Source organism: Myotis lucifugus, unplaced genomic scaffold (assembly GCF_000147115.1).
Source record: "Myotis lucifugus unplaced genomic scaffold, Myoluc2.0 scaffold_423, whole genome shotgun sequence".
Lineage (NCBI taxonomy): Eukaryota > Metazoa > Chordata > Mammalia > Chiroptera > Vespertilionidae > Myotis > Myotis lucifugus.
Window position 1 is genome coordinate 422,618 of NW_005871471.1, and position 10,574 is coordinate 433,191.

A 10,574-nucleotide genomic window follows, 5' to 3' on the forward strand; every position below is an offset into this window, starting at 1 on the left:
GTACTATAGTGCTAGTGACTATTTTAAATGATGGCTTCCTTTGTTTATTTAAACTTTGCTTTTGAATATGTATATTAAAAATAGATTATAACTAGCCATCACCAAAGCTTGGGCTTGACTTAAGGTTGACTAAGAGAATAATGTATTAAGTAGCCTTCTGGAATGGAAACACAAGACTAGCATCTGCTCAAACTAAACATAACAACTCCAGTATTATAAACAAATGAGAAAAATAATATTTTGCTGTTTAAAATTAACCATCATTTGGTAGTAAGACATTTGGTCTTCTAAATCAAAACAGTGCTTCTGGATGAAGAGAAATTATGCAAGGATACCCCATACACTTTCCTAAAGTCAAGCCTTTATTACTTTGAAATAAAACACAAATCTGCCCTAGCCGGTTTGGCTCAGTGGATAGAGCATAGGCCTGTGGACTGAAGGGTCCCAGGTTTGATTCTGGCCAAGAGCACAGGCCTGGGTTGCTGGCTCGATCCCCAGTGGGGGATCTGCTCTACAGGCAGGAAGCAACCGATCAGTGACTCTCTCTCATCATTTATGTTTCTATCTGTCTATCCTTCTCCCTTCCTTCTGAAATCAATTAAAATATTTTTTTAAACACAAATCATTATTGTTTATTGCGAATAGCTATTTTTGGGGGGGGGAGGGTGTTGGGGAGGTTGTTTTGTTTTGTTTTGTTTTGTTTTCAGAAAAGGACTGTTTATTCCAATACTGCTGGCAGTATGGGAGAGCAGCACGTCATCCACAAAAATCTGCTCTGCTGGCCCATAAGCCGGCTGCTTATATAGGGTAGGACAAAGATCACACAGGGAAATTGGATTATAGACATGGAGAGGTAGGGATTACAGGCATGGGGAAGTAGGAGGCTAAAGTGGGACTCCATTGTTTGGGCAACCAAGGGTGTTAATCTTTCCATGAGAATGGACCAAATTCCAAGGTTGACTCCCAGGTCCTGAGGGTGCACAACTCCCAGCCAGGTCAGAATGTCCTTCTTTAAGCAACACAAGGCAATCGTGGTTAACAGAACATCATCAATATTTCCCACAACCATAGCCAGTCCCCAATATTCCTTTCTTGCCCCTAACATTTCCCCACTGCTATTTCTATCATCTCCTATCTATGAGATTAGTTTTAGATGAAAAGTCTCATCCTGCTGGACTGCATTTGCTTCTTCCTTGAAAGCAGTTCCCAGGGATGGAGTACACCAAATGTAGGAGCTTGGATATGTCCAGATTTCCGGTTTGATCAACTGATCGATGTTTCTCTCTCTCCCTCTCTCCTCCCCTCTCTCTCAAATCACTAAAGACATATTTTTTAAAATGCATATAAAAAATATAAGCAAGAAATACACCAAAATCTTAATAGTGGATATCACAGGATAATAAGACTTGGATTAATTTTTGGGTTTATACTATCTATCATGTAGTCATATTACTTTTATAATTTTAAAATTTATTTTAAAATATTTTAACTTGCTCTGGATTTATTTTGATATTCATTAACTACAATTATTAAAATAGTGAAAAAAAGTTAAACCACAAAAAGTATTACTTAAGTAGACAAAGATCAAAATAGAAATTAAGAATAAAACAAATGCTTCAAATATTAACACTCAAAATAAAAATATTCCCTTTATTAAAAAACTGAGTTCCTAAAGAATTATCTGCCTCTATTTAAATTGGACAGAGCCTAGGGACCACCTAGAGGACCCCTTAGATCTGAGACTGAATGATATACATATTTTTCATTTTAAAGTCAGTGCCAGGGAAATGAAGAGGAATGAAAACATGCTGTTTTTTTAGTCTTGGAAAAGCTAGACTTTGCAACAACACCTAAACTTAACAACGTAAAACAGTAAGAAATGTCTTACTATTTGGATAATTAGATATTATAAACAATGTATATTTTTCTGTTTTAAAATGTGTCCATTTAGATAAGGTATGACAGATATAATGTTTTACAAATTGAACAACCAAATGGTCAACAAACATTTTATGAATCCCGGAAAATGTGTAAATCTAAGGAAAAAGGAAACAAATGTTTAGCCAAACTCACTATTGTCCAAATTTCCTCCTCCATCCAACTGCCCTCATTCATTTTGATGGTGCCGCCCTGACAGCAGGCTTACCACGTCAGAGCAGCTCCAATTCATCCTCTCCCCCTCTCTCAGCAACGGCCCACACCCCTGGGTTTCATCTTCACTACTTTGGCCCAGCCTTACCAATTTACCTCCCCCCGCCCCACTTTCTATCTTGTTTATTCACATCGATCTTCTCTATAGGTTATAGGAACAGGATTACTGAAGCATGGATCATATGCCATTCCTCTGCTCAAAACTATCCAATGGTTCTCCAACATCTACAGCCCACAGCCCAGGCTCCTCAGCGTGGCTTTCAACATCAGAGCTGACAATAGTTCCAGAGCATCACCTGTGTGTACACTAAACCCAGGCCAGGCTCCTCAACTGTGGTCCCAGCACACTGGTGTATCTTGTCATTGTAAATGTCACAATTTGTGACCAATAATGGCTCGAGTACCAAAACTTGTGGATTACTTACTTTTTAAAATAAGCTAAAAAGAATTCAGGTTTATTCCTATAACGTCGTCTCATTTACTTGCATTAGAAATGAGGTGGGACTTCTGTGAGAACACTGGGAACTGCCCATAACTCGGGGTTCCCCACGGAGGTATATTATACATGGAATCTCACCTGTCATGTGAGTCACAGTGGAAAGTTGTTCCAAACTAGGGTACCTCAAGGAATGGCATCATTAGAGGTACCTTCCATTTGCGAAGGCAGCAAGCAGCCTGCCTCACTTCAAATTATGGCCAACAATTAAATTTTAAAAGCCACCCTTCTACTCATAAAACGCATAAGGAGGGAGACAGAGGCAACCAGAGACTAGGAGAGGAATCTTTTCAGAATCACTCTATTCCATCAAGATGGAGACAGCTTCTAGTGAGTTGGAGGCCAAGAATTTCATTGTATGGATTTTCCACTATAGTGCTGATACGAAGTTTCTTTTTTAAGTAATAGACTTAACTTAAAAATAGTCAACCTAAAACAATATTAAGTATATCAAAACACAGAGGGTACTTCTCAAATATGGAAAAACATAATGAGTGGGCTCCTAGAATGACAGCAGTTGGGTCATGACATGGGGTTACCTGCCTTTCTTCAAACTGTGCCTGCATTTTACTTCCTCTAGACCAGTGGTACTCAACCTTCCTAATGCTGCGATCCTTTAATACAGTTCCTCATGTTGTGATCCCCAACCATAAAATAATTTTCGTTGCTACTTCATAACTATAATTTTGCTACTGTTATGAATCGAGATGTAAATATCTGATATGCAGGATGTATTTAGGCGACCCCTGTGAAAGGGTCGTTCGACCCCCAAAGGGGTCGAGACCCACAGGTTGAGAACCGCTGTTCTAGACCAGTGATGGTGAACCTTTTGAGCTCGGCGTGTCAGCATTTTGAAAAACCCTAACTTAACTCTGGTGCCGTGTCACATATAGAAATTTTTTGATATTTGCAACCATAGTAAAACAAAGACTTATATTTTTGATATTTATTTTATATATTTAAATGCCATTTAACAAAGAAAAATCAACCAAAAAAATGAGTTCACGTGTCATAGGTTCGCCAACACTGCTCTAGACCATTGTCACACTGCCCTTCCACCTGTAATGTCATCTTTTCATCCTCCCTCCACCCAATCTCTTAAAATGTGTCTCTGTCTATTGAAATGCTAGGATATTGTCAAATGTCAGTTCCTCTTCAAAATTATACAAGACTGCCCAGCCAGTGTGGTTCAGTGGTTGAGCGTCAACCCATGAACCAGGAAGTCACAGCTTGATTCCCAGTCAGGGCACATACCCAGGTTGCGGGTTCAATCCCCAGTAGGGGGCTTGCAGGAAGCAGCCAATTTTTTAATCACTCTCTCTCCCTCTCCCTTCTGCTCTAAAATCAATAAAAATGTATACTTTTAAAAAATGATCCAAGATTTCCGAAGCTCCCAAGTCAGGCCATTACCCTCCTGTAGGTGGTCCAGCTGGGTCTGGTAAGCTCTGCTGTTTTTAAGAAGCTCACCTTTCCCAGTAGGTAGAACACTCCTGGAGGGCAGAGAATGCACTCATTCATCTTTGGGTATCATAGAGAACACAACATTGTACCATTGTTTTCCACCTATGGCAGAGTATACAGGAAATGTTGGTTTAACTGAACTGAATTTCTAAACAATCTGTTCAGAAGACGCATCAAGGTCAGCAGCCAGAATCCTACATTCACCTACACCTACAAAGAGGTTCAGGGTAGGGGGAATGGGTATCAAGAGGGAAGCACCCGCTCTTTTTGTCAGAAATGCTAATGTGCCTTTTTTTAATCCTCACCTGAAGTTTTTATTATTATTATTGTTCTTAGAGAAGAAGGGAGGGGGGAGGGAGGGAGAGAGGAAGAAACATCAATGTGAGAAACACATCCTGCCCCGACCTGGCATTGAACCTGCAACCTGCGATGTGCCCAGACTGGGAATCAAAGCTACAACCTGTTGGTGTATGGACGATGCTCCAACCGACTGAGCCACCCAACCAGGGCTAATGTGCCATTTTAAACCAAAATAATGCAAATGTTCTCTTAAACCATAAGGCATTTGTCCACACTAAATCCATAGGCCTCTTGTTTGTCAGTAATATGGGAGCCCAACACTTACCAGCAGCAGCTGTAATGTCTGTAAAGCAGATCATTCATTGTGCAACTCATAATTTATTTATTCAGAATCATATCTTATTTCAGAAAGGATCCAATGAAGCTTACACAAATACATATACCAGAGCAAGATAAAATGACATATGTAAGACGAGAAAGACAGAAACAGGACAAAGGAAAGCCAAATGTAGGAAGATAAGCTGTCCTGGGAGTGAAGTTCACGCACCAAATGAATGTTTCCAGTAAAATTCTGCACATTTGCTAGAGGCAGGCCAGAGGCTTGGTTCTAACACTGTAAGCAGCCAACAAACACAAAACAATCCAATCAGGTATATGATTTGGCATCCTTTGGATAAAAACAAAAAGCTGCCCTGGCTGGTTTGGCTCAGTGGATAGAGTGTCGGCCTGCGGACTGAAGGGTCCCAGGTTTGATTCCGGTCAGGGGCATGTACCTTGGTTGTGGGCACATCCCCAGTAGGGGTGTGCAGGAGGCAGCTGATCGATGTTTCTCTCTCATCGATGTTTCTAGCTCTCTATCCCTCTCCCTTCCTCTCTATAAAAAAACAATAAAATATATTTTTTTTAAAAAAAAAGCTATCAGAGAACTATCTCTCCCTTGGTCCGCATAAAGAGAACATATAACCTAACAAAAAAGTCTCCAACAACATCCTTGCAGCTGATTTGTCAGACAGCTTTGGAAGACCACCCGTCATAACAACCCTCACTAGCCAGCACACAAATCAGTATTTGCAAATGATGGAGAGGAAGGCAATCGAGCCAAGGAGTCCAAGTAGACAGCTCCCTGCAGGTCTAGATCTATCAGAAACAGATTTTATTGTATCTAGACTAACCTAAAATCCAGAGGCTTCATGCATCCACTTATCTCTGAAATTATAAACAAAACTTGATGCACATGTCCCTTTTTCTCTGGGGGATAGGTCTGTAGTTTCACAACATCCTCAAAGAGAAGCATGACTCCAGGAAAGTTAAGAACCACTGATCTAAAGAACTAGACTTTTTAGTTCCTTCAGGCAACCCTTCGTAAGCTGTTTCTCTTCTGAGCTCCAGAGAAGTGCTGAGCCCCAAGACTGTAGCCCCTGACAAGCATCTGAAGTACAGTTTCTCTCTGATGAGACTCTAAGCTTAACCACTGGCCACGCTGTTTGTCAAATGTATGATATAATAATATGTGACCTTCAATACAGTAACGCCTATAAGCATATGGAATACATAACAACCTGTTGTTCTAGATAGGTTCCAGCCATGAACACTGGCAAAGTTGCTTCAAAGAATTGGTGATATTTCTTCAGATAATATGAAAATAAAACAAAACCCACCTTTGCCTGTGGATAAAAATTATAAGTAAGCACACAAAAATGTTCATAGGTAAACATTATGTTTTAATTTTTAAAATAAACTTCCCACATCACTTGATACAACCTGAGCTATTTTTTAACCTCTTTGTTGTTTTAATCTTTGTTATACAGCAAAACAATCACTGTCATAGCTTTAGACACACACACACACATACACACACACATGTAATCAACCATCTACCCATAGTATTGGTGTTTAGAATGTCTCAAGGGCCCAAGGAAGCTGGCCTATAGGACCATCAAGACAAGGCTCTTTAAGATTTCATCCATCTAGAAATTGTGGCCATCCAGAGTCTGGTCCTTGACATAACAAAGCCAAAGATATCTTTGTCAAAAACACATAGTTGCCCAGACTCGAGAACTAACTCATGCTAACCCAACGCATAAGAGCCTGAAGTACAAATAAGAATACCAATTTATTGCTGCTCTCCCATACTGCTGGCAGTATTGGAATAAATGTTCATATATGATTCAAAATAAAAGAATACCAATTTATTAATTAATCATAGAGAAGAGTCTTTTTAACCAATCTGAAAATTTGTACCTGAAGCCAGGGTATTGCTATCCCAATATGAGGATACTGGGAATCCTGATTTAATAGTCAGTTCACCAGAAGTTAGAATAAAGAGAGATAGAGTTTGGGGGATACCTAATGAATGATCCATATCCAACATACACACCTTTCTAGTGATCAGTGTTGTAGCTTTCACATGTATAGCCTCTCTCCTTGGATGTTGTTGCCCTAACACTGCAGTCTTTTTTGGTCTCTAAGTTTTCTTCTTCCATATCCTTCTCTCCATTGGTATTCCCCTAGACAGTGTATGATGCAATTGATGAGGGTACAGTCTGCATGCACTATTATTGTTTTTCAAATTAAAAACTCCCAGATAAAGTGCAACTTGCCCAAGGTCACATTTCAGCTGAGATGTTTGGCATACAGGTCTATCTCTGACACTACACTGAAACTTTTTGAGGATGAGAGTCACGTCTCATTCACCTTTGGATCCCTAGTGCAGTGATGGCGAACCTATGACACGCGTGTCAGAGGTGACTCATTTTTTTGGTTGATTTTTCTTTGTTAAATGGCATTTAAATATATAAAGTAAATATCAAAAATATAAGTCATTATTTTACTATGGTTGCAAATATCAAAAAATTTCTATATGTAACACGGCACCAGAGTTAAGTTAGGGTTTTTCAAAATGCTGACACACTGAGCTCAAAAGGTTCGCCATCATTGCCCTAGTGTGTTATCTGCCTTTCCGGGTTAATATGCAAACTAATCTGTCCAGTGGTTTCATATAAAAATCACCAAACTTGCCCTAACTGGTTTGGCTCAGTGGATAGAGCGACGACCCGCGGACTGAAGGGTCCCAGGTTCGATTCTGGTCAAGGGCATGTACCTTGGTTGCGGGCACATCCCCAGTAGGGAGTGTGCAAGAGGCAGCTGATTGATGTTTCTCTCTCATCGATGTTTCTAACTCTCTATCCCTCTCCCTTCCTCTCTGTGAAAAATCAATAAAATATATATTTTTTAAAAATCACCAAGCTGAAGGCCTTGAACTAGCCACGTAGCCTTAGGAAGGTCACAACTACAGCCATCAACAAACATCTCATCTAAAAATGGATGAAATGAACACACAATGTGGCGTAGGTCCTTTCTGGATCTAAAAAGCACTACCATTTACAGATGGGCCCTGGTGGGTTTTTTATAGCCTATCTTATTAGTGTGAATTATTGGAAATAAAATTAGCCTCCTCAGTTACCTTCTGTAGCACTCTACAGACAGCATATATATAAGTAACAGAGAGTTCAGAAAAAGCTTTCTCTTCTCTGAAAAAAGATAACTATCATTTCTACCAAAATCAAACAGTAGCACCCTCCTCTGGTGAATGTTAAAGGAGCTAAACAACACAAAAGATAAGAAGTAGATGGTGGGATTTTCTTTGAAAGAAAGAAAAGGCAAGAGAGAAATTACCTAAAAATGTGACAATACTGATTATGTTACAAAGAGCAGGCTTTTTAATGTAAGGCAAAATAAAAAGCACTTCATAATTTTGCTAACGATACTCACTTTTCCTCTATTATTTAAAAATTTAATGAAAAGCCCTGTACATGTAAAATAGTTCTGGTTAAATAAAAGCATTTATCTAGTCCCTTTTCTGGGTGACACATTTACCAGAAGACAGTACTGAAAATTTCTCAACCAATTTGGGTCTGCCGTTTTCAGGTTTTAAAATATCAATTTAGCCCTAACCGGTTTGAAAAGAAAATGTAAAATAGCATTCACTTACACATGCAGAATAAAACATGCCAACAGAGCACACCAGACCAGCCAAAGCCGAAGTTTCACAACATTAGCATTACATACAGACCTCTAAATTAAAAATAAAGCAGTGCTTTCTAAGACCAGGAACAGATTATATCATCTGCCAGCAACTTAATTATAAAAACGTTTAAGAAATATAAGCTTTATTAAAAGACTTATCACAGTCTGGAACACAAAATGAAAATATAAACATTCTGACTCAAGGCAAGAAAACGTATCAGTTATCATGTTGGCAACCATGTCATTCAGATATGCTTTTACCACCCAAGTACACAGCATCTCTTCCAATTAACTTCACATCTTTCCCCCACCCTGTGACCCAGGGGAAAGGAACCCACACTACACAGGAGGCTACAAATTTACCACCAATGAGAAACCTTCATTTTGAAAGGCAGAACACAGAAAGGGCTAGGCTGAATGGGAAAGAGCAAAAACTGATTTCGGCTCTGCCAAATAAATTTCCCAACTAAGTTTGCCATTCCTGGCAAACCTGCTTCTACAAGGCAGGTAAGATACAGTATCATGGACAGATTAGCAGAGTGGGAGGTGAAGTGACTTTATATCAGAGATAGAATGCAGATAAGATCACTAATTGAAAGCTTTCTCAATATTCACCCAAAACAAATGCCAAAGGACAAGCAAAGATTGAAAGAGAATGACATCCCCTACAGCCCACCCGCAGATCAGAAGGGCTAAGAAGAGAGTTGGGGCAAAGTTGGATGGGAGTATGGGGTGTGAGGAAGGGGGGAAATGATGAAGAAGGGGTGGGAAGAAGGTAGGGAGGACATACGGGAGAAAGTATGCTGCCAAAAAAAAAAAAAAGAGAGAGAGAGTGTAGGCAACAATGAAACTGTTATAAACTGCCAAATTGAAAGAGATGGGGCGGCTGGCCCGGTGCTCTTTGGAGTTACATTTGCCACTCATTTCTACTGGGCCCATGCCCGAGGACCAGAGCCAATCCTCCCCGGACCTCCAGGAAATCTGAGCCCCAGCGCGCAATCAGGGTGCCGCAGAAAAGAGGGTGAGAGCCCTCAACCGGCCTTCTAACCTCATCACATGAACCCCAAATAAAGGCTTTGAGAAGCTGAGAGCCGTCCGCGCCCCACTTCGACCAGGGCGCAGGGGCGAGACCTGGCATCGCCACCTCTGCAAAGGCCAGGGGCATCTCCGGTCCCGGGCTGCAGAACCAGCTAGACACAGGCGGCCAGCGAGGCGCTGCTGTCAACTGGCCCGACTGCATTTGCGAAGTTAATGGAGTTGGCAAGAAGCGCAGGGATGTCCCTGGGGTCCCTCCTCAAGGCGAAGGCGATGGGAAGGAGTCACGGCTTCTTCCTTCATCCTCACTGAGCCCTCACTGACTCGGCTCTGCATTTTATGTCTCTTTTCCCTAATGAGGATCAAAGAGATTTTCTTCCTTCTCTGTGCCTTCCTCGGTCTCCAACCCTAGAACAGAGGCGCTGAGACCACAGGCCAAAGTTCACTGTAGAAAACCATTAACTCTCCCCGCAAAACTAGCACAGTCATTTGCTGGGGGCTGGCCTTGAGAAACATCACAAATGATGAGGCACCCTATAAGCCAAGGATGACCCTCCCTCTTCCAAAATGGACCTTCAGTCCCAAGAAGTCTGAGTCCAAACATGTTTTTGGCAACTTGGAACTAGTGGCTTGATCCAACCTGGTACCAGGTCATCACCACGCCCCTCGCACCCAAGTCCTCCCCCTCCCTCGTCCCCCACCCCAGCACACCACGTCCTGTTATTTGCACACACACACACAGCCCCCAGAAAACTCCTACCTCGCCCCCGTGCCCGTCGAAGATCCCGAAGATGGACGGGTGCGTCTTGTTGGCTAGGTCCGTCAGAACTTCGAATCGGTCCTCCATGTGGTCTCTCCGGCCCTGGATGGAATACACCGCCACGTTGTGGCTCTTGAACTCCCAGGTCTTGGAAAACTCGGCCTCCAAGACGTCGAGCCCCCCGAGCCGATCGTTCTGCATGATCTCTGCGACCTTGCCCTTCACCATCTTCACGGCGTCCCGGCTGGACTTGACGATGGTCTTCACCTCGTCCGTGTGGAAGAAGTAACTCCACAGCGCCACGCTGATGCACAGCAGGAAGAGCGTCTCGGGTCTCAGCAAGAA

At 41.7% G+C, this 10,574-nt stretch overlaps 1 protein-coding gene across 1 annotated transcript in view; it reads right to left on the reverse strand.

Moving 5' to 3' along the window:
• The window catches only part of PPM1L (protein phosphatase, Mg2+/Mn2+ dependent 1L), a 229,440-nt gene extending 218,872 nt beyond the window's left edge, over positions 1-10,568 (reverse strand). Inside the window, exon 1 of the mRNA XM_006102675.3 lies at positions 10,230-10,568. Within this exon, the coding sequence (XP_006102737.2) occupies positions 10,230-10,457 (228 nt within the window). The 5' untranslated portion in view covers positions 10,458-10,568. The remainder of the gene's footprint in view (positions 1-10,229) is intronic.
• Between the last annotated feature and the right edge of the window lie 6 nt (positions 10,569-10,574).